Genomic DNA, 23,292 nt, shown 5'->3' with positions numbered 1-23,292 from the left:
TAGGGAGACAAATTGCTTAATTTTAAAAAAATATAGGGAATAAATTGCTGTATTTTAAAAAAAATAAAAAATAAATCGATATTTTTTTTATAGAAGAATAATTTGCACATTTACAATATCATATAGGGTTAAATTGCATTTTCAAGTTTTAACTAACAAAGATGCGGTTAAAACATGGAAGGGGGTACTTGTGTCTTTTACCATCACTGCTCTCCCGCTCACCTCTATATATATGACCATTTCTCCTCACTTCCACTTCTGTAATTCCAGTTCTCTCTCTCACTGTCACACACACACACACACACACACGGAGAGCTTTCTTGTCAAGAACAAGAAATGAGAAACCATTAGAAAGGCTCCGAGGAGATGATGCGCTACAATGAGTCTTGTCCATCACCAGAGCCAGATAATCCGATCAAGTGTTAAAGAATCTATACGAGTTGGGTTGTTTTCTGCATTTTGGAGGTTGCTTTTCTACTTCTTTGTTTTCTTGTTTATATAGTGTGATCAGTTGTTGAACGTTTTTCTTTTTCATATTTGGCGTCATTTTGTGTTGTGATTTTCTTCAAGATTTCCAATTTGGTTTGTTCTTCAACAGTTTCTTTCTTGAATCTATTCTTCACAATGGAATACTTGTCGAATGTTCTAATAATGGGAATGTGTTGTTTTTCATCAAGGCTTTGTTTTCTCCGATTATTTCTTGTTTATTTAGTGTCGCTGTGTGATGAATGATTTTGGCAGTATTAGGATCTTTTGGGGTTGTAATTTTCTTCAAGATCCTAAACATGGGTTTTCTTTTATTTGTTTTTTCTTGAAGATGGAATGGTCTGGTTGTTTTTAATCATGGATGGTTCTGCTCTTCATTTACAGACCTTGTCTTTCATTTTACATATTCACCTTTGAAACTCTTGTGGGCTTGAAGTTGTTTAGTGTAATATCCTGACCAACTCTTTACTCTTCTGGTTTTTATGTCATGTGTCTCTGTTAATTGCCAAGTTTCCACTGTGGTTGGGGTTCATCATTGAGTGCAAACTCATTATTAGACACTTCTGATTATTGAATTGAATGCATATGTTCATCACAAGTTCATAGTTCAGCTTACTTGGTCTAATGAATTTCTTACTGTTTCTTGGCCTTGTCTTCTTTGACATCATACCTGTCCTCTTTTGGGATATTTTTGCTTTATGGTCGATTTAATGAATGTTAGTAACTAATATTATACATCGTATTAGTTTATCTCATATTCACATATCGTAAATCACCACTTTTTACTTTTACGTAAAAATTAATTTTCGTTAAGATTTTATATGTAATTTGTTCTTGAAAGATTTGTTTCTCTGAGAACGTTTTGGGTTGTCAATTTGTTTTTGTCTAGTAGTTTTTTATATACCTCTGCATTGGCATCACACATCACCTTGTATGATATAATTGAAACAAATTTTTGTTTTCCACTATCGCATTTAACATAGTTGTCCTACATCAATTTGCATTAGTGCCAAATTTTGATTCAGTTTTTTCCGTATCAAGTCAATTCTTCTCATACACTTTCAATATCATATTTCTCGTGTTAAATTTGATATTTCTTGCATTTTACACCTGATGTGCATAAAAATAAGTTCGTTTAAAAAGATCCAAACGACTCAAAAATAAGAAAGGAAAGAGAGGTCCGTAACATTCTAGGAGACCCACACTACTGAAAAATTACCAAGCTCAGTCCAAAAGGGGAGCCCAATATACCAGGCTCAGCCCAAGAGGGAAGCCCATTTCGGACCAAGAAGGAGGCCTGGTACACAGCCTACCAGACCTCAAACCCACCTTACAAGCTCAGTACAACAAAAGAGAATCGCCCCCAAGACGTTGGACTTCTTGACCTAAAAGGAATCTTTGCAGAAGTAGGAGTCCTCATGTAAAAGGGTCATCCTCCAACTAAAAACGTGTTGCTCAAGTCAAGAAAGAGATAAGATTCGTGTCTTATCCGCAAATTTTTACCTTTTTTTTTTTTGGAAATGCGACTCACAAACAGAGTCCCCTAATAGATGGACCTTCAAGAAGTTGGAAATTATCTTGCTATTTCGCTGCAACTCTCAAATCGTGCTTTTGCCATATTTTACTCACAAAATTCTTATTTTTATTTTAATTTCTCATTTCAGCACTCCTCAACAGGGACATCTTCTTCAGTTCTCTAACAGGGATGCCTTCTTCAGTCCTCCAATAGGGACTTCTTCTTCAGTCCTCCAATAGGGACTCCTTCTTCAGTCCACCAACAGGGACACCTTCACTCCCTCTACGAGGATTCCCTCTCGAATCTGAAAAACCACTCTCCTTTCTTGCTTTATCATTTAAATTGCACTCTTTGCACGATTTCTCTAACGAAATTGCTTGTTCTATCATGATTTCTCATTATATTTTAATTTTTACGATTATTTTCTCCTAAATTCGATACTAACTTGAACGTTGCAGTATTAACACCTTTTTTGCAGATCCCTCCATTTAGAATTTACATATGCTTCGGCCTAAGCTTTGAGCATAGTCCATATCCATTGAATTCATGCATTTTTTTAACGCATTATTAGCGTGTCTGTGAGAATTGAGTTAAAGGCGTGAGATACCATAGAGACCCCCAACAATCCAACTAATAAGCAAAAGACTGCGGAGGTACCCAACAACAATCAGTCTCTGCAAGTTGTTGCAGGGGCCTCTCTAGCACCAGTTGGAGGGTCCACCCCAGCCTTCCTAGCTTCGATGTTGTCTCCTTGAGTGACGGAGTCGTTGGCTGATCCTCCATGGTGAAGCACCTCCTCTGAAACTACATCAGACGAACTTTCCCCCAACCTTGTTGGTGGCGATCCAATAAGTGGTTGCAGCGGCCGTGCGGGAGTAGAGCCATCCCTGCCCGTTCAACCCCTGCTGGAAGCAGATACCCTTTAAGAAGGAATGGAAGGAAGTGACCCAGGAGAAGGCATCATTGTGATAGGGGCCCCGCCTACCATGGTCAAGCGCTCCTCCAAGATGTCCAGCACCATATAACAGGAGTCCTCAGTGAAGAACAGCAGAGCGTCCCCTTCACAGATGCTGTGATGGTGGACGAGCTCCCTGCAAATTGCCGCACCCCTGCCATGAGTATGATGGGTCGACTGACCCCCAAGAACACCTTTCACGTTTTGAGAACGCAATCTTGTTGTACCGATATACGAACGAGATCAAGTGTCGAGTTCCCGTCACTACCTTCGCCAAGTGCGCTCAACAATGGTTTAACCAGTTGCCACCTAGAGCGGTAGGAAGCTTCTAGGAGTTCAAATCTCTTTTCCTGCACCAATTCGTTAGCAGCTGGAAGTTTCGAAAGATGGAGCTCAGTCTCTTTGTCATACGCTAAAGGAACAATGAGCCGTTAAGAGAGTACATGCAAAGGTTCAACACTGCGGCCTTGTAGGTACCCTCCGCCACACAAGAGGTGAAGGCCAACGCCTTCTCTCAAGGGCTCTTGGACGGGGACTTCTTCAAGTCCTTGGCCAAGAACCCTGTTTCAAAGTTCGATGCTCTCTTGGCTCGCACAACCAAGTATGTTAACATGGAGGATGCCCAAGCCGCCAAGAAGGAAAGTTGCGGAGAAAAAAAAAAGGAGGTTTAGGAGTACAAGAATGTTATCCTTTGTGAAAATTCAAGGAACAAGAGGACGACGATCTAATCCGCTCGGATGCCTTCCAAGAATAATCCCTGTCCAAAAGCAAGCATCTCCCTTAAAAAAAAAAAAAAAAAAAAAGTCACCAAGAGGGCATCCCTCTGACAAAATAAACCCTACTCCCGAGCAGGTATCCTTCACGGAATAAGCCTTACCACTAAGCAGACATCCACCTCAGCGAATAAATCTTTGCATATATGTTTCCCTCAAGGAATATTTTTGTTCTAATAATTTTAGAGATTTATTTTACCCCCTTCAATGTGTCAACATATGTTTGCTTGTAAGAATTTCACGAGGAAGACATCCCTCTCATCAAAAGCGTTGTCTTCCACATAGGTACAAAAGCCTATCTTCCACACAAGCACTCCAACCCTTTTCGGGCAGACACTTATGTAAAATTAAAATATGATTGATCAAATATAATTTTAATATATGACATATTTTGAATATGAAGTCGATATAATATTAATTATATAGTTATATATATAAAAATATATAAGTACTTACAAAAAAAAAAGAAACTCGTGAATTGAGCACAAATTTTTGGGCTTGAGATCAACTTGTAAAGGAGCTCAGGCCGAGCTCTTGTCAAGTTTGCTCGTGAGGCTCACAAGCCGACTTGGCTCATTTTGTGCCCATAAATTCACACGTCTCCATCTCCCTCTCCCTCTCTCACTTTCTCCCTCAATGCATCAACATAATAATCCTCATATCCCCAGCGTTATATAATCAACATTACCAAAAAAGAACATATTACTCTTTTGAAAATATATTTGTGTTAACATTTTTTTTCTTTAACACAAATATTGCATTAAGATCATCGTTATCAAAAGTTATGTGTGAATGTCCGTGGATGCAAGTATGCGAACAAGTCAAATTTGTATTATTATAATACTTAATATATTTAATTCTTCTTTTAATACAGGCAAAAGAAAAATGTGTATAATTTTATTAACAATGTTTATATCTGTATTTTTGCAAAATATATTTAGATTTATGTATCTCCAATTGCGTATTTATCGGGATGATATATTTATATTTGATTTTCTTTTTTTCCATTTTACGTGATGCAATGTATTAAAATCAATCAAAATACATAATTTAAAACAAATTGACTAATATATATTAATATTTTGGTCATAACTATTTTTATTTGGTCAAGTATCGCATGTGCATTTACTAATAGTAAATTCAATACATATATATATATATATATATATATATACACACACACATAAATATGTTCATAGTTTCAACCATCTATGACATTATGTTCAGTAAAGTGAATGCATCATTTATATTCTTCTGAAATTTGTTTGAATTATCATACAAGTAAACTAAATAAATAACTGTCAGCTACTTTTTCAGCAAGCCAATGAATATAACGCATAGTAACAATTAATAGACACAATTCTATAGTCAGGAATAATTTACTGATTATATTGGTCTTTCGAACTGTTAATAATAGGCTCCGTGCAAGACTTCAAACTTCACAATTTCTTACAAAGTATGTAGTTGACATCTGCTTCTGGTGAGAATCTTCGTTATGAGCACCACCCTACTGCTTGGCTTCTTTGTTGCCAACCTGCAGCAGATATTAAACCCAGGATATGATACTTTAACAATTAGCCCTCGCAGTTAACAAAAGCATAAGAAAAACTGTAATTTGTGTTGAAGCAGAGACGGCGAAGGATCTAGTTTTGATCTCCTTCAACAGCAATGCAGAACATTTGTTCACTCTTCATCTCAAACTCTGAAGCTTATGCATTGCGTGAACTGGTTGTTCCATTTTGAGAATCATCTGTTATTATTTGGAAGTGATTGGCCAGCTCGGGAATAGGAGCAACAGAATCTTTCAGAGAAGATAAAGTAACAACCAACAACCACAACACCAACTGCCAACAAAAAATACAGAGTCTTACTCAGAGCCAGCAAGTGAGAGGCTTCATCTAATGGAGAAGACAAAAGGGGGATGATGCATGTATAACTGTCAAGTATTACCCTTGCTGAACTTTTTTGTGCGCATTATCGCCCTTGCAATTCCTTTCTGGGAACATATAGTTTAACAGTTTCCTTAAATAATTCAGCATTGATCTTGTTACGTTAGGTAACAAGCCTTGTAGCAAACTTTCTTTGACAATAAAATTATTCTTTCCATCTTTTGTAGATTTTCAAGGGGAACTTTTAGATAATAAGAACCTAGCGCTGCATATTTCATACTGGGTTCACAATGAGACATCTCATATGACTGAGACTTATCACTGTATCTTTTACTGCTAATGCACAGAAAATACATTTCAATTTCACCTTGCTTGAAGCCAATTAGAAGCTGAAACCACAATGCATGGTAAATTGTCCCTAGGGAACTGAGATACAATTCTCGAAATTCTCCAAAATCTTTTACCAATCCTATATAAAGCTCTTACTATAGCCACATTTGAACCATGTTGTAGTTGTTACCTTAATTTTTCGCTTTCTACTTCATCTTCTTGACCAGAAATTAAAGGCACAACATTAAGTCTTCAATTTTAGTGACGCTCGACAGAAACCAAAGCATTACTTTGTGGCTTGAGACACTACTAGATCTTCTCTTCAAGCAACGGAAGCTGAAAAGGAATCGTATTAAGACCTTATTCATTATTATGTTATCAAGTTTTCTCCAGCCTAAAACTAGAAGGTAGGCACATTCTCCAACATTCAAGGAAAGCATCCTAATATGACGTCCTCAATGAGTTTAATTGTCAAATCATTATCTTTATACTTACTAGAAAATATAATTCCATAAATGGAGCCACAGAGCTTGGCTCTTGAGTTTCTAGACCAATTCTATGCATCGCTTACCCTTTTCCTTCTTCGGGCATAACAAAATCCACATGACCCAGCACAGACATCACAGAAAAAATTCCAGAGCAGCTTCCTCTAATTAGGTTTCAGAAAAGGGGTTACCTCACAGATCGATCATGTGAAGTTGTCTGCACGTTTTCCCCTGGAAAAGCCACGTCCACAAGCCGCAGCACTGGTTAAATGCTGGCAGGAGTAAGATGGATGTTAGGTGATTCATTTTCATAGGTACCTCTTCATGACTTCTAGTCTTTCTAGCTCACTTATCCAGCAGACACTTCATTGAATCCCTACTTAGGAAAAGTTAGAACTAAGATTATTGACACACTTTAGAATTTCAAGAACTCTTGAGAAACACCTAAATATTCAGGCATTCCAAAAGTTTCATGAGTATGAAGTGATTAGCTCTAGGTGGCGTGTTGCAAGAGTAAACACACCTTTTGGCCCTCACTTGGGGCAGGATTCGATGCAGTAATGCCCTATAGAAAAGATAAACCACATTTGATTTCCTCCATGAACCTGCAGAATTAGAAACGTCTCCTCAAATTCATTGTCAAATTTACTGGGGCAGAATAAGAAACCTCATCCAAACATGTAACATGTTTCAACAATATAAAGGTACAAAATATGCATTTGTGGGAGTGCCTGTCCCTAATTAAAGAATTCCTACATGACTTGCTTCCGTGGAAGATAAGATGTACCCAGATGCATCTATGCAGATAGAAATGTTTCACAATCACACCTGATTCTATCTCCACATAATTCCAGGAGGCAGAACTGCATTACTGCAGCATCTACACCCCGCCTACAATTAACAGTAGCCTCCACACTGTTGAATTTATCAAGATTGATACAACCTTCTCATTACTAAAAATTTTGAATAGAAAATCACAGGATCCCTTGTACCTAGGCATTCTGTTACGGAGTACAATATAACTACAAGAAGCAGCAACGAGCTAATGAAATTGAACATAATAACAAAGAAAATTTGCCATTTCCAAAAGCAAATCTCATGAAGAAAACTTCTGCTTAACCATTATGCTCCAGGTCACAAATGGAACTATCAGCATTAGCCATTAGTTAATATTAAGGAGATAGCAAGTAATGCGTGCTATTTTCTTAGGATACATCTAGAATTGAAGAACATTAAAACGAAGTTCCCAGTAAAACAGACATCCACAATGGACAGCTGAGAAGATAAATCTGATACTTTTGTAAATGTGCTAAAGCTTTACAGAGAAAATTTTGATAATCTTATCACAAAATTACATATAAAACCTTCCAATTCTCCTCAAGGTAATTCCACAAACCACGAGAAGACAGACTTATGCTCCTTGCTGGGTAAACAGTTAAAAAGAGAAATAGCCAAAGAGACACTTGAGCTAGCTGAAATTAATAATCCTACATGTATTACTGTTTGAAAGAACTAAACTGATATTCCCGGGAAACTATGCAGTGGCAAAATGGTTAAAAGAAGATTAATAAAAGCACAGTGGATTATTGAGGCATATCACCTAGGTCGAAGAAATAAGATCCAAAGTGAAAAAATTGCCAATTTTCAGGCATACCTTGGAAACATTGTCAGAACAAATTTCACATGCTCCCAAACAGAGAATTTGCTGGAACCTCGAAGTCTCTCGTGAAACATATTGAAAGTTGTGCTTATATATATCACAATTCCAGCTCCTAAAGATAGCATATGGATTTCAAATCCAAAGACAGAACATAAGAATACCATGCAGCAAAATCATAAGTATATTATTTTCTCATTTATGATAACAAAATTTAAAGATAAGTGCAACGAGCTAGCTTTAATGTGAAGAGAAACTTGGCCAAACAAATTGGCAATGTTGTCTTAGTGAGCACCATTAAGGATATGAAGAAGCAAACACAGATCTAACTAGCCCCTAGGGGAGTAAAAGTTTTTATTCTATGTATTTCTTTCAATTGAATACAATACTAGTAAATACACTCGAGAAGCGAATATGATACAAAGGACAAAAATTGGTACTATGAGTAAAAAAATGTGAACAACTCACCAAGCTTTCTTGGAAGCTTTACATCTACCCATTATTTTGAAACCCTCCCGTTAAACACAGTGACTTTCCATTTCATGTTAGATAATTTTTTTGGTAACTTCAGTTAGGTGAAACCCTTTATGGAGCATCTCTTCCATCCATGTTCTAGCCTCTGCAGTCCGGCCATCTTTGGCTAAACCATGGACAATTATATCATATGTCCATCTGTTTGGCTCAAATCCTTTTTCCCGCAATCTGGACACAAATTTACAAGCATGGTCCACCCGACTCCTGCATAATCTTCTCAATAGCATATTGTTAGTGTAAATATCTAGTTGGAAGCACTGCTGAATCAGTTTTTCAAGCTCCTCGTCATCATGGTTCCCTTCAATAGAACCCGAGAAAACACCAATAACGTGACCCAACATCCAACAGGCAGGTGTTAGGTTTTGCTCATGACTTAAATAAGCCCAAGCATGGTATACTTTCCTAGTTTTTAATGCATGCAACAGAAATACATTGCCGATGAAGGAAGAAACAGGACGACCCATTTGAGTCATATCATTAACAAGATCTATAGCTTTGTAATATTGCCCCAACTCACAATACAACTTTATAAGTTCCTCGTAACATTCAATACTTGGTCTTAATTTGTTTTCCTTCATATTATCCAATATCTGTGATGCATACTCATGTTTCCTCGCTTTGCAAAGACCAACAATCATTGTGTGCCATAATTTCCTCTTACACCTTCTCATGGAAATATCACGGAACAAATGCAAAGCAAGAGAAATTTTTTTGCTTTTCAGATAACTTCGCAACAGCAGGATGTCAGACCTCAAGTCTGGTTCAATACCACTTCTTCTCATCATTTCATATACTTGCGTAGCCAGTTCAGGCTTCAGAGCATGACCAGCTCCATCAATGAAGAAGTTGTAAATTACAGAGGTAGACGACCGGTGGCGAGCAAGCTGCATCTCAAGCAATCTGAAAAATTGAGTCTCAGGATTATCTGTTTTACATAAACAGCATATAACGTCTCTAACCAAATTCCTACTTGGTCTATAACCTTTGTCTTGCATTTCAATGAGCAATCGAGCTGCAATATCCCCTCTACTTGATTTACTAAATCCACTTATCATGTTCGAGTAAGTACCCTTACGAGCTGCTTTATTGAACCTGTTGAGCAGCCCATGTACCAAGTATCCTTCTTCAACTCTACCGGCCCGGCATAAAGCCGATATGAACTTGTCATATGTCAAGGTATTGGGCATGATATTCTGGTCTAACGTAAAAAGCACCAACTCCTTCATCTTGTCGAGCTTTCCTTCTCTGCAAAGAGCATCAGCAATAATAGAGAAGGTCTTTTCACCAGGAAAATAACCCTCTTCTATTGATATCCTCAACAGACGATAAGCTTCATCAGTACTGACATCCCCCAAGAGAGTGTTTATAAGATAATTATAAAGCATGCAATTAACAGAGAGGCCAAACTCCGCTCTTGAATCGTATAAGTCCATTGCAATATCCATCCTTCCAGCCTTGCACAAAAAGCACAAGATAGCATTCATAGTAACATCGTTTGGTAGTACCTCCCTTTCTTTCATGTCCACCAATAAATCATAGACCTCCTCGATCCTACTCTCCCTTAAAAGCCTGCATATTAACATGTTATAACGGAAGACATCAGGAACATACCCCTCAATCGCCTGCTTATCCTTCAAAAATTCTAAAGCACCATCCAACTTCCCAACCTTGACAAGGTCCCTAATCCACACACCATAAGCGTGCTCCATTGAAGACAAACCCATTCTTCGAAACTCCTCAACTAACAAGGCAGCTCTCTCAAATTGATTATCCTTACACAAGGCATCCACTAACGTACCAACAGCAATTCCACTCAATCGTGCTGTGTCATCCTGCACAAGACCCCGCAAATATTCTGCACCTCTCTCTAGCTGATTCTGCTTACAGAAACTCTTCATCATAATGGAATGTGTGACCTCGTCCTGAAAGCCCCTGGCTCTAATTTCCTTTGCCACTGTCTCTACCACATCAAAATAACCCTGCTCCACAAGCGAATTCATAAGGACGTGGTATGAAAAGGCGTCCAAGTCCACACCCATGAAACGCATTCTACCGAACAGTTGGAGTGCAGTCTCGGATTTTCCAGCTACAGCATACCCAATGACTAAGATATTGTAATATCTGACCTTATGGACATACCTCTGTTTCATATAATTTTGTAAAAAATCCAACATTAAGCTCATCAGCTTCGCTTTTGATAGGATCCGAAAAATTGCATTGAATGTAGCTCTAGTATGGTGAAAACCCGGCTGCCTGCCTGCCCAATCGAAGAACCTCAAGCAAGATAGCACGTCTTTTTTCTCATAACTCAGTACATCCAGAACTAGGGTTTCGGAGAGGGGGAGATTGAGCCGGGAAATGGCTGAATCGGCAGAGGACTCGTCCTGAGTGCGGAGGATTTCGAAGATACTATCCAAGAGGGGTTTCTTCCGAGACATAAACCACTCTCGGAAGTAGTGGACAACATCGTCTTTGTGTATCTCCGATTGGGATTCATTTGAAGTTATAGGACTAGAGGAGAAGGAAGGGAAGAAGGGATAGGAGGGGAGAAAAGGGATAGACTGGACCGTGGAGGATGAGAAGAAGAGAACCGCGCCGGTGGTACTGGCGGCGATGGAAGGAGGGGAGAGGAAGGCCCGGGTTTGCCTCGCATATCTGACTGTTAGCATTATTCTCGTTTGAAATTTGTTTCAGATAATACTTCCAGAGCTTATTGCGATGGTGGACGCGTGGCCATTGTAATCTCACGGTGAATTCCAATGATCGACGGCCGGCGGAGTAGCGAAGGGTAGGGCTCCACGCCGGCGGAGGAAGAAGAATAGGGGAATGCTAGCAAAGATGAAGTGGGTGCACTGCTATTTGCTAAACCTCTATACAAACCTGTGCTGAACCAAAATTAATATTTTCTTTTTATTTTTTTTGAGTTAATTTTATTTAAATAAATATTTATCACAATTATAAATATTTATTATTATCTACAAAAATTAATGATCTTCTAACGAATAACTTCGTGTAACGAATATCTTCAACGGGTAGCAGAACTGAATAGCGGCCCTAGTTGTCTGATAATGGTGTTTGAGCCTGTTGCTATGAGCCAATTCTTTTTTTTGTCGAAATCAGCATTTTTTTTCCAAATTCTAATGGAAGAGATCAACTGTATATAGAGAATTTTTGTAGTGACACCAGGTGTAATTTAAAAATTGCTTACAGAAAGAAATATAATATCATATTTCTAAAGGAGTTTAGGTGTAATTAATCATATATATATATTGAATAAAAATGTCCAAAATTCTTTCAATCTGTAGTCATTTTTTTTAATTTCTCAGCAATAGATTGTCCAACTATTAGATCCATTTAAAGAATTTTGACTTGTAAATAACGGTATATTTTATTGTTGATCCCATATGTTAGATTCTGTTCAATTTTAGTTCTAATCATGCAAAAAAACTCACTTAAGAACATAATATTATAATTTATCTCATTCTTAATTCCACTGATAAATTATTGACAGAATTCCTTAAATGGCCGTAGAAGAGATATGTGCCTCCTATATGCTGCATCTTGGAAAAATAATTAACTACAAAAAAAGTGGAAAAAAAGAATGTAATATTAGAGCTCCTCCCACAATTTGGCCTCTCCAAGAGCCAAGAAGTGAGCTTCCAGTCTAAAAATATAGCCAATAAAAGATTCGACTTCTATAAAATCAACTCTCATGTATTGTTGTGGTAAAAAAGCATATGCGAGAATGTTATGGACGAACTCCAATCCAAGAAGAAGGTTTTATGGTTGTGATAATATTGCAAGTGGGTGTGAGAAACGTTCATTTGCCGGTTGGACAAAATAGAGAAAGAGTTATCCGAAATGAAGAAGATTGTGAATTTCTTGCACAAAATAAAAGAAAAGATGACAGAAGTGAGGAAAAAGTTAATTTCTTACACAAGTGTTTGGTTGGGGCATTAATTTTACTTATTTTGAACTGTTTATGGTGAAATTAAATGAGACGTTGGAAGGAGATGTCGTAATCCATTTGAGTTTTTTAGATACGTTCTTGATTTTCTTTTAATTTTTTTAGTATTTTTAATCAACCAATGTAGGAAAAATGTATCAATGTACTAGCACATAAAAAAGATGTTATATTGTTTTTGTAATGTAATATTGATTGAAGTAACATTATAATTAGGTTGATACGTTGTGTTGTTGCTATCTTTAATTTTGAAATTGGAATTAATTACAAAGTAATGAAAAAAAAAATATGAATATAGTTAGATGGTGTTATACTTTTGAACCCATAGTTTACGGGTTTAATATATTTAATTTTATACAATAAAAAGTTAAGCATATTTTATTTCATGAGATAAAAAAAATGTACAATTTTTAAGCTTATAAGATAAAATATGCTAATTTCATAAATTGTGAGGTTAAAATATAATTATTTTTATTGTTTGGGACTAGAAGTGCAATTTCGTCCTAAGGACAGCTGCTTACCGGACAAATGACCATTGGTCCCATTTAAGTTTGGCAGGTGTACGTTCATCCTTGTTTCTTGCAGAGTCGAAGAAAAGTTACCGTTGGAGTTTTCTCCCGCCCTCCGATCGGCGATTGCCATTCTACCTCTACCTATCACAATTTGTAGTCTTGGTACCAATTTTCTCCTTCGAGCCTTCCTCGGTTCCTCCTCGCTTACCAAAGTGCTGCACCGTTCTTGGAACTTCCGTGGCACTGGATCATAGAGGCGGTGAATCGTTCCAACGGCCGACTCTTTCTGCAAATAGTCTGTCTATAATTCACACAATAACCTAAATCATCGGCCGCGTAGTTCGAAAACCAACTCCGAGACAGGAAGAGCAGTCAGCGAGCGCATTTGTCTATGGCGGAGGATTTCCAGGCCGCGGTGGAGGATGGGCTGCGCCTCTCCAAAAGGATATATTTCGGAAAGGACAGGGCGGTTGCGCCGCCGAAGCCTCCGACGGAGATGGATAGGTCCAGCGAGCATCCGTTCCTTCCGACTTCTCCCATGGTTTACGCCGTGATCTCCAATCCCTCGATTGTGGACAACCCGGATATGCCGAGCTACCAGCCTTACGTGCACGGGAAGTGCGATCCCCCGGCCTTGATGCCGCTTCAGATGAATGGGATTTCGATGGAGGTGGAATGTTATATGGACACGGCTTTTATTACTGTAAACGGCTCGTGGCGTGTGCATTGCGTCATGGGCAGTCGTAGCTGTGATTGCCGAATCGCGGTTCCTATGGGAGAACAGGTAGAGTCAAGCCAAAGTTATACAATTTCCTTTTTATTTGGAAAAATTTGCATATTTTTGCGTTCGTCTTGTCCATCATGAATTTGTTATTTTATTTTTATTTTACGAGTGAATTTCTTTGTGGACGTTAAGGAGGTGAAAATGGAGAATTATTTCTCGATGATTTGGAAAAGAAGTAGCTTTTCTGATGACGAAAAGAACAATTGGGAGATCCGTTTTACCTATGTCACCTTTACCGAGATATTCTGTAAATAAATTATTTATTTGATTACGTTACTGGTTTCACTTAGCGAAATATGCTCTTTTTTCCAGATTGTTATTAATTGCGTTGTTTCCTGATGATTTATATTCACAAGAAGAGAATCTCTTTCCTCAAGCTGAAGTTTTCACCCCTCGTTTTTGCATTTGTACCTGAAAAGGTTGAATCGGATTTTTTCGTGATGATATCATCTCATTAAGGCTTTAAGTTCTCAAACAAAACGTTTTCTTTTTTTAATATGTTTTTTTTCTTCCCTTGATTCTTTTTTGCATCAATATTTTCAGGAAATAGTTATCATTATATGGGGTGGGGGATAAGTTGTGTTTCATTCAAGTTTATATGGACATCCGTACTTATTCCAAAATGCATGGCTCGTGACATGAAATTGATCATAGAGGGCGCTTTGAGTTTAAGAAATATCAGTCGTCTGTGCCCAAGTTGCAGGGAGTTTTTATGCCAAAGTACAGGCTGTTTACCTGTGACATTATACTTCATCAATTCTATGAAAGTATTGATGCTTACCAACCCAACAACTGTTGCTCTTTCATTTGGATGCTGTTGAAACTAATGTAAAATTTTGTGCAATTTTTGCATTGCTCTCATCATCTTGTAGCTTCCACATCTTTTCATCTTTCCTTGCATAACAAGGGTGAATTATTCTTTGTTCTCAAGAGGTATATTATTTGGCTAACAGGGTTCAATTCTAGGTGTCGAGGTTGAGATACCCCGGAAATCATATTCTACCGAACTGGCCATGGACAATGAAAGTGATACTGTTCCAGGAGCCAAACCCCGGACTGGTAAAGGAAAGGTAGCAAAGGTTGAAGAGGGACCCTTTTTAAAACCCCATATTTTCACTATTACAGTTCCAAAGGCAAGTTTCAAATTGCACTTATTTGATCCTCTTCATGTTTCAGAGCACGTTGTGATGTAATTTAACTACATCTTCAATAAGATGTTTGTATCCTTTACAGATTGATGGAGGGACAAATCTTTTGGTTAAGCTGAAATGGTCTCAAAAGTTAATGTATCACGGTGGCCAGTTTACCTTGAACGTTCCATTTAAATTTCCAGAATATGTAACACCGGCGGGGAAGAAGATTCCTAAACATGAAAAGATACAGTTAACTGTCAACTCTTGTCCTGGAACCGAGATTTTGAGTAAAACAACGAGTCATCTTTTGAAGGTGAAATTATATATCAGGTTCTGATGATTATGCTGCGGACATGTAAGAACGGTTTACTAACAATTAATATCTTTTGGAAATTTTAGGAGCGATACCGACAAGCAGGAAAATCAGTTTTCTTTTATGACTCTGATGTTCTTTCATGGTCAAGCAGTGACATTTCATTCGCATACACAGTAAGACTTCATCTACATGTTTTTTGTATAAGCTTATGAGTCTGTTACCATTCCAAGATGATAGTAAATGGTGTTGTACTCTCCGGAGATAGGAAGAATAGGAAGAAATGTTTGCTTGCGATGAATATTAAGTATCTTAAACTTTGACTTTATAGATAAGTACCATTGCGTTTGAAGCGCGTTCCTGAATTTGGCCTCAGCGAAATTTCTTTATGTTTCTGATTTGCATTTCTTCAGATGTCTTCAAATGATACATCTGGTGCTGTGCTTTTGAGTTCTCCACCGCTACTCGATGTTGATCGTAGAGAGATGTTCTCTTGCTATCTATTCCCAGGAAACAAACAGAGTAGAAAGGTAAATTCAAAACCCAGCCCTTACAAATTTATTGTAAATTCTGAATATTTTGGCTAGCTGATCCCAACATATGCGACAAAGAAAGAAAACACATTTTCAATGAAGTTGTCGTGTGTGCTAATAAGTTATCAGCATTTTAGTAGCTGAATGGATGCACAACAATAGATGATGTTGGATGAAAATGCTGAATCTGGTTTTGCACCACACAAATTCATCAAATGTTTGAAACGAGAAGAGATCCAAACGCCATCATTTTACAGATGTCTGTCCCAGTGTAGGTTCTCCAAAATCTATTTTATCTTTAGGATAAGATAAAAACATGCCATGGGCTTTTCTGAGCATCAAAATATTCAAGGAACAGGCAAGGTTTTAGACCTACTTTTGGTTCAAGTTTCGTGGAATTCTGAGATACTTCAAATTTTAGATGTTTTACACAGTTTTATTAAAGAAAGTTTGTTTCCCTTTCATACTAACTTGTAGTTATTATTACGCTTTGAAAATTTACCATACAAATACAAGGGTTCAGGCCTACTTTTGGTCCAAGTTTCATGGAATTCTGAGAAAGATCTGTACTGGGAAGAATGGGCTTTGAATTCTTCGTATTTTCATCCTTCTTGGAAATTTACTTGTGATGGTCAATTTCTAACTAACCAAGAATTCATTTCCGTTTTTGGAGTAATAAGATTGATTTTGATATTTGGGACAGTTCTTCAAGAGGGAAGTGGTTTTTGTTGTTGATATAAGTGGAAGTATGAAGGGTAAACTGCTTGAAGAGACCAAAAATGCCCTATTTGCTGCACTCACAAAGCTTGACCCTGAAGACTTGTTTAATGTAATTGCATTCAACGGTGAAACTTACCTATTTGCATCATCTCTGGAGCCAGCAACTGCAACAACTGTTGAAAACGCCACTCAGTGGATTAGTTTGAATTTTCTAGCTGGTGGTGGGACAAATATCCTGCTTCCTCTAAATCAGGTTTTTCTCATTGTCCTATTACTTTTCAAGTCCTTCTTTCTATTTATTACTTGTTTTTGTCTTTTCACCCACTAACATGCAAGCACTAGGACCTAATTCTGTTTTATTGTAATTTGAGGTTAATTCTGCCTGTTCTTGGATCCAATAATATGGATCCCCCATTTTGTAAGTATAACAACATGGTGACTCCCAACTCCCACTAAATGAAAGTGACCCACGTTCATATGTAACTGATGCATTGAATCAGTATGAAAGTTTGATGAGATGCTAGTCACTGGTTTTTATTTTCCCAAGTACTTGCACATACTTCGAAGTTACATTCTTGGACAGCATGAGTTGTAAAAGACCAGTTGTTAATTAAATAGGAAAAACATATCTTGGTACCTGTAGCTCCAGGTAGGCAAGGGAGTAATGTGAAAGGGAACATTTTTGTGCAATCATTCTCCTTATATCTGAATATGACCAGGGGTTCATATGCTTCTCATGGGGTGTGCTTGTGCAAACAAATAACTGTTTTCCTGCAGCTCTTCTAGAATGGTTTATGTCAAAGTCATATGCTACCCATGCATGCTTATTGACGGATGTTGAACATGGAAATTTGATTGATTAACCTTCAACAAACATTCATGGAAATTACTTTATGGGCATTTTAATAAAATATCGTGTTCTCTTGTTAGGCCATTGAGATGTTTTCTGATAGTCGGAACTCCATTCCAATCATTTTCCTGGTTACTGATGGAGCTGATAAAGATGAGAGACATATTTGTGATGTTATGAAAAGTCAATTTACAGACCGAAAAGATGTTTTTCCACGGATATACACACTTGGCATAGGTATGATTTTCATATTGCTGGTGTATTCTTAATGTTTCTTATGTCACTGAAGATCATTAAATGTTATGCAAGAGGTTGCTGTGTACAAGCATCAATTATACTAGTGGATAGTCTACAAATTTAATATTTGAAATAATAACTGGAATGCTGTTCAGAAAAGTTCAACTATGAATTTTATTGGCAAAATAAAAAGCAACGCCAGCTTTGTTTCTGTGGAATTTTTGACACCAGCATCCCTTTACAGAATTCTTAAATGAGAAGTAGCAAACATCAATCACCCGACTGCAATACATCTTTACCTGCTTCCTTGCGCATATCCTTCAGCTTAACAATTTTCTTCCTTATGCTGATTTTCTCCCTCGGGTCATTATCATTTAGTATAATCTCCAATTTTTACTATAAGCACCCCTCAGCTTCATTCTACCCTAAATCATCATTAATGGTTAAAAGAGCAATCTAAGTTTATCAAAAGCAGAAAGTTTGAAGATGTCAATATAGAGCATTCTACTTAGTGTTGTCCACACATGAAAACCACATTTTGCTAATTCCAAGATGGTTACAATTACTTTGTTAGCTTGGAGTGCCAAACATTCTTTATAGCGTCATATTTGATGGGCTAATTTTGATTTTTATCAGTAATTTTAGCTACTAGGTAATCTTATACCTAGAGCATTGTGCACCATTTTTAATACTTTGAATTTGCTCCCTCTTATGAGCTTGTTCCTCAATCATTCACTCTTTATCTCTTTAAAATTCTTTACTTTCCACGTAGTTAATAAGATATTTTAATTTGTTAGGTATGTTCTGTAATCATTATTTTCTCCGGAAGCTTTCAATACTAGGTCGAGGGCATTATGATGCTGCTACAGATGTGGGTAAGTTTTATTTCTTTGGCATGCTTATGTTGAAGATCCTTCTTCTTGTAATATCGCAGGGCTATATTCGGCAAAAAACATTGAATTCTTCTCCTCTTCAAATGGTTGCTAAAACTGGCTTTATAGCAGTAAAGAATTGTTTTATGATGAAAGTTGAAAACAAGTAGAACTGATCTAAGAGTTGCGATATGACATGTTAGGTAGAACTGGTCCAAGAGTTACAATAGTCAATATTGATGTACAACAACATTGAATGGCATCTACAACTGTTTGTTCTAGGGAAGGAAAAGGCGTCTACCATGATAGAGTTATTTTTCACAATTCACAAATCTAGTTTAACTTTTTGACATTTCTGTACTTAGTAATACAACAGCTAGTTCAGCTGTAGAAATAAATAATTTGGGTTAATTGGTAAAATGGCTAGTTTACCGCATATTATCATGGATGTGTTTGCGTGCCCATCACAAAGCATATCTAGTAATTCCCTCTTAACTCGAAGAAGTTTTTACAACGGTTGCTCATACTTTGTCAACTTTTGCATCCTGAGTTTTTAGATCTAATTCATAGGTCATCTACAGCTGTGGGACTAGGTGTCTGTCATCAACACCTGTAATAGAAAATCCAAACAAGAATTTTGTCTATTCACTCGTCTTTGTTGAATGTTAAATACTGCCCTCTGTAAATTGGTGTTGTTTGACTTCTTTCATTGTTCCCTTTCACTTTTAGCATTTCTGTATATAGTTTCCATCCTGAACTAGTATAGTAGCATTTTAAGGCACTCTTTCTAATTTATTTCTGTGATTTAGCAGATTCAATTGATGCTTGTTTCGGAGCGCTATTTGCCAGAGCATCATCCATCTTTCTTGCCAATATTGCTTTTGAGAATCTTGATCAAATTGATGAGCTTGAGGTACTTGCAACTTTTCTTCCTTTCCAAATTCCGATGTTATTATCATGGAAGTGATCTACCATTTCCCTGGCACTTAACATTGCTGCGAGTCCCTTACAGTTTTAGCTTAGGCGATTAACCAACTAGCCACCCTAAGAAGTACTGATGAAATTCTTACTCTCATGCCCTTAATAAAGTTCTGGAATGGATTGCAGTATAATGATGCTGAAGCTTAATGTATAGCATATCAAACTTCTGAAATCTCTGTCTGCTAATAATCCGATCTGTTTCACTACTACACATAAACACAGACACATAGACACTTCTCTAATCTTTATGTTCCGATGACTTCTTATCCTTAATAGTAATTGTGTGGGTTGCTGTCCAGTCAATATTTTGCTCTCTCACTTGACTACATATGTTAACATGGAATTGATGTTCATGTCAGGTGTTTCCCTCTGAAATTCCTGACCTCTCATCCGAAAGCCCCTTGGTTGTATCAGGCAGATACCGTGGCACTTTTCCAGAGACCCTCAAAGTTAAAGGTTTCCTTCCAGATATGAGCAATTTTTCAGTAGACCTGAGTGTGCAGGAGGCGAAGGACATACCTATTGGCAAGGTGAGAGTTCATTTCTTTATTCTGAGATGCTGCAGTTAAGGATGGGAACTGATGTTTCTATATGCTATTTTTCTTGTCCTCAAAGTGCAATTGCCATGATTATCTGTACTTGCTAGGAAATCATAGCCTGTTGGCTTATGAGGTGTTGCATTAATTATTTATGAAATGATTCCTTGTAAAGAGAAGACTAGAATCCTTGCCAACCAAAATGCTGGTAGCTGTTTGTTGCTTGCTATTCTAAGGTCTTGATTCTGCACTCTTTTTCTCACGAGTTCTGCTTTTGTTTCTCTTTTGGCATACCATTTAAACTGTTCTAACTGGAGCAAGTTTATATGATTCTTGTTTGACTGTGGACCTGCATGGTCCACAATTTCACACTGCCTGTGTCCCATCCTTAATGTTTTGGTCTTACTAAATTTGACTCAGTTTTCACTGAAGAATCTTTGCCTGTGTGATCCAATTTCTCTCCTCAGTTTTACACATATACTTCTCAATTCAATCAACTATTCTTTTCTGTTTGAGTGAAACTTATTGATTTGTATGATACTGCCCTTCTAATGATGATTTCCATGAGAAAAAAATTCATTGTAGATATGTGACTAAAATTCTAGTCTCTCATCTTATGACATCTTCTTATTTTGATAATCTGAATTATCACAGATGCTAGCTAAGCAAGAGATTGAACTACTTACAGCTGAGGCCTGGTATTCAGATAGAAAGGAGCTCAAGGAGAAGGTACTTCCTATTTCTGTACTAAAGGTGGACATTTTGAATGATCAAGGTCCATAAATTAGGCATCATGGAGATGCTTTAGATATGCAGTTTTCATCTAGCTGAGAAAAATATAAAAAACATTTCATAAATAACTGGTTAACTTCCCAGCTTAACTAATTGCTCCAGATTGCATGTTTTCTTTGACTGTTAATTTTCATGTACTAAAATATTTATTTGTATCCAGAAAGTCCTGAGAACTTTCATCAGCTTGATCTCTTTAATGACAAAGCACAACTTCTTGTTCCAGAGTGGTTAGCCTTATGAGTTTAGCCATCTTGTAGACACTAGACATTGAATACTTGTGTTTTCATTGACAGATAGCAAACATGAGCATTGAATACTCCATCATTTCTGAATACACAAATGTGGTTCTGCTCGAGACAGAAAGAATGAAAATAACTGCAGATCCAGCCGCTGGTCGAAGGGTACGTCTCTTACCTTTAAACTGAGCTCTATAACACCCGAGTCATCTTGTTTCTTGATTTACCCTGATTAGCACTTGGGCCAATAATTGGATAATGCAACCTTTTTACGGGTCATCTCGAGTCATCCCAGATCCCTTAACTGACCACAACTGCAGGCCTCCAGCAAAGTCAACGACGTCAAAACAGAGGAACCCACGCCTCGAAAGATACTAGTGCTGCGCAACAACGGACTCGGGTTTGGCAACTTAACCGCCACGGAAGAAAACATCGTCCCTGGATTCAGCGCCCCAAAACCACCTGAAGCTGGCGACGCTTACATAAAGGGAGCTTCTCGATGCTGTAGCTGGCTCTGCAACCACAGATGCTGCTGGTGCTGCATGGGCGTGTGCTCAAGGATGAACAATGAATGTGCAAACCTAATGACTCAGGTGTGTGGCGCATTGGCGTGCCTAGGGTGCTATAGCTGTTGTGATAGTTGCACTGGACAAGAAGGGTGAGAAGAGTACATAACACCATGTGTAAGATGAGATAGATTCTTGTGGATGGTCTTCAGCCCTTCGGTGGTGGGGAGCATGCAGAGTGGTATGCAGATGAGGTGAATTCTGAGATATACTCTGAGATATACCATCATGCTCTCGGACAAGTAAAGAAGAAAGTGCTTAGTTTCCATATACATACATACTTAGGGGGATAGAGAATTTGGAAAGCAGCTTGGAACTGCTTTACAATGTCATTCAATTAACATGTACCATTTTTGGAAAATCAGATGAAGACACTATTTTTTTAACTACGTGGTAGGAAAGTATTCTGTAAAAATTACATATCTACCTGTACATATAACATCTATCACTTTTAGAAAATTGCACTTTTTCTCAAAAAAGTTTTAATATTATCATTGTCCCCTAAAATTTACCATTTACGCTCGAATCTTCTGACATAAAAAAAAATATAAATTTTTAATTTTATTCATTAACATTTTCATATGATAATCTTGTACTTATAAGAAAAGAAATATAATAATGTTGACCTCCCTCCCTTTCTATATGTATTATATATTTTCTCTCTCTGCATAGCTTATAAGCTATAATGCACGGGCATTTCAAAAAATTGCTCGATGTAGTGTTGGACACGTGTCGGACACGAACACAGTATTGGAGTGTCCGAAAATTAGATAAAAAGGGGAGGGGGAGGACACAGCGTCGAACACGCTACAGACATGGTTGTTAGCGTGTCCGATACGTTTTGGACACGTTCTGAATTTTTTTTATAATTTTAAAAAATTTTGATTGTCTTTGAAAAAAAAATTTAGACTTTATAAAAATGAAAAGAATTAATTCGCTCTTCTTAAACCAAAAGTATTAGGATAAAATTATTAAAAATCGATATATATTCACAATAATTTAACTAATTTAAATTATTAAAAAAATTTATTACGTTCTTTTTAAGTACAAGGTAAGACCTACTTATTTTATATTTTATTTATATTTTTCAGATTATATATTTTGATTTCATAAAAAAATTGAGAATATATATATATAAAATATATATTATATTATACATAATCATATCGTGTCCAAATTTTTTTATATTTTTTATATTACCATATACGTATCGCCGTGCATCATAGCTTATAAGTATAAAAATACACATATTCTAACGAATAATAAAATTAAAAAATTATCAAATTTTTTGCTAATAGCAACATTTTTTGTATAGCCCTTAAAAAAAACCTGAATGCAAATAGAGAATTTTTAGAGATGTAAATACAAATTTGAAACTTTTTTACGACAAAGTGTAATTTTATTTTACATTCTCAAAGAAGATCCAAGTGTAATTACCTTTTTTTCCGTGATAGTTACTCTCATAATTAATTAGAGATAAGTGAATTTGACTGTTGATATAGGTTTACTCAACAAGAAGTTTCACATAAACATTGAGAAATAAAAACAATAAATAATAATCAAATACAAAAATTACAAGCATCAGCTTCTGTTCCCCCCCCCCCCCCCCCCCCAACACCACCCACACTCCCACCAACA

General features: G+C 37.0%; 2 protein-coding genes across 12 annotated transcripts; one reads left to right on the top strand and one right to left on the bottom strand.

The window, feature by feature from the left end:
- On the bottom strand, positions 4,959-11,496 carry LOC105161936 (pentatricopeptide repeat-containing protein At1g71210). Of its 9 annotated transcripts, XM_011079811.2 has the most exons (6): positions 8,560-11,496; positions 8,089-8,206; positions 6,958-7,039; positions 6,626-6,810; positions 5,364-5,574; positions 4,959-5,264 (listed from the first exon to the last, which is right to left on the bottom strand). In XM_011079811.2, exon 1 carries the CDS (start codon positions 11,292-11,294, stop codon positions 8,637-8,639), a length of 2,658 nt encoding a protein of 885 aa, XP_011078113.1. In that variant the 5' UTR covers positions 11,295-11,496; the 3' UTR covers positions 4,959-5,264; positions 5,364-5,574; positions 6,626-6,810; positions 6,958-7,039; positions 8,089-8,206; positions 8,560-8,636. The 9 variants fall into 9 exon arrangements, with proteins under 9 accessions (XP_011078113.1, XP_011078110.1, XP_011078114.1 ...); XM_011079808.2 differs by having other exon boundaries at positions 4,959-5,574; XM_011079812.2 differs by lacking the exon at positions 5,364-5,574.
- LOC105161935 (inter alpha-trypsin inhibitor, heavy chain 4) lies at positions 13,123-22,124 on the top strand. 3 transcript variants are annotated; one of them, XM_020693689.1, is made up of 13 exons: positions 13,123-13,885; positions 14,839-15,018; positions 15,119-15,331; positions 15,418-15,507; positions 15,745-15,861; positions 16,568-16,837; positions 17,515-17,671; positions 18,469-18,546; positions 19,353-19,456; positions 19,884-20,054; positions 20,715-20,789; positions 21,146-21,253; positions 21,409-22,124. In XM_020693689.1, exons 1-13 carry the CDS (start codon positions 13,493-13,495, stop codon positions 21,748-21,750), a joined length of 2,298 nt encoding a protein of 765 aa, XP_020549348.1. In that variant the 5' UTR covers positions 13,123-13,492; the 3' UTR covers positions 21,751-22,124. The 3 variants fall into 3 exon arrangements, with proteins under 3 accessions (XP_020549348.1, XP_011078106.1, XP_020549349.1); XM_011079804.2 differs by having other exon boundaries at positions 13,124-13,885; positions 19,356-19,456; XM_020693690.1 differs by having other exon boundaries at positions 13,762-13,885; positions 14,852-15,018.

This window comes from Sesamum indicum, linkage group LG5 (genome assembly GCF_000512975.1).
Source record: "Sesamum indicum cultivar Zhongzhi No. 13 linkage group LG5, S_indicum_v1.0, whole genome shotgun sequence".
Classification (NCBI taxonomy): Eukaryota; Viridiplantae; Streptophyta; class Magnoliopsida; order Lamiales; family Pedaliaceae; genus Sesamum; species Sesamum indicum.
The sequence above is the reverse complement of the archived record's forward strand: the minus strand, read 5'-3'. Positions and strand labels throughout refer to the sequence as shown.

Coding starts and splice junctions, on each gene's coding strand:
- LOC105161936 (XM_011079808.2), bottom strand. CDS start 11,294: ATGCTAACAGTCAGATATGCGAGGCAAACCCGGGCCTTCCTCTCCCCT.
- LOC105161935 (XM_020693689.1), top strand. CDS start 13,493: ATGGCGGAGGATTTCCAGGCCGCGGTGGAGGATGGGCTGCGCCTCTCC. Junction 15,332..15,417: donor CAACGAGTCATCTTTTGAAG/GTGAAATTATAT, acceptor TGGAAATTTTAG/GAGCGATACCGACAAGCAGG. Junction 15,862..16,567: donor GAAACAAACAGAGTAGAAAG/GTAAATTCAAAA, acceptor TATTTGGGACAG/TTCTTCAAGAGGGAAGTGGT.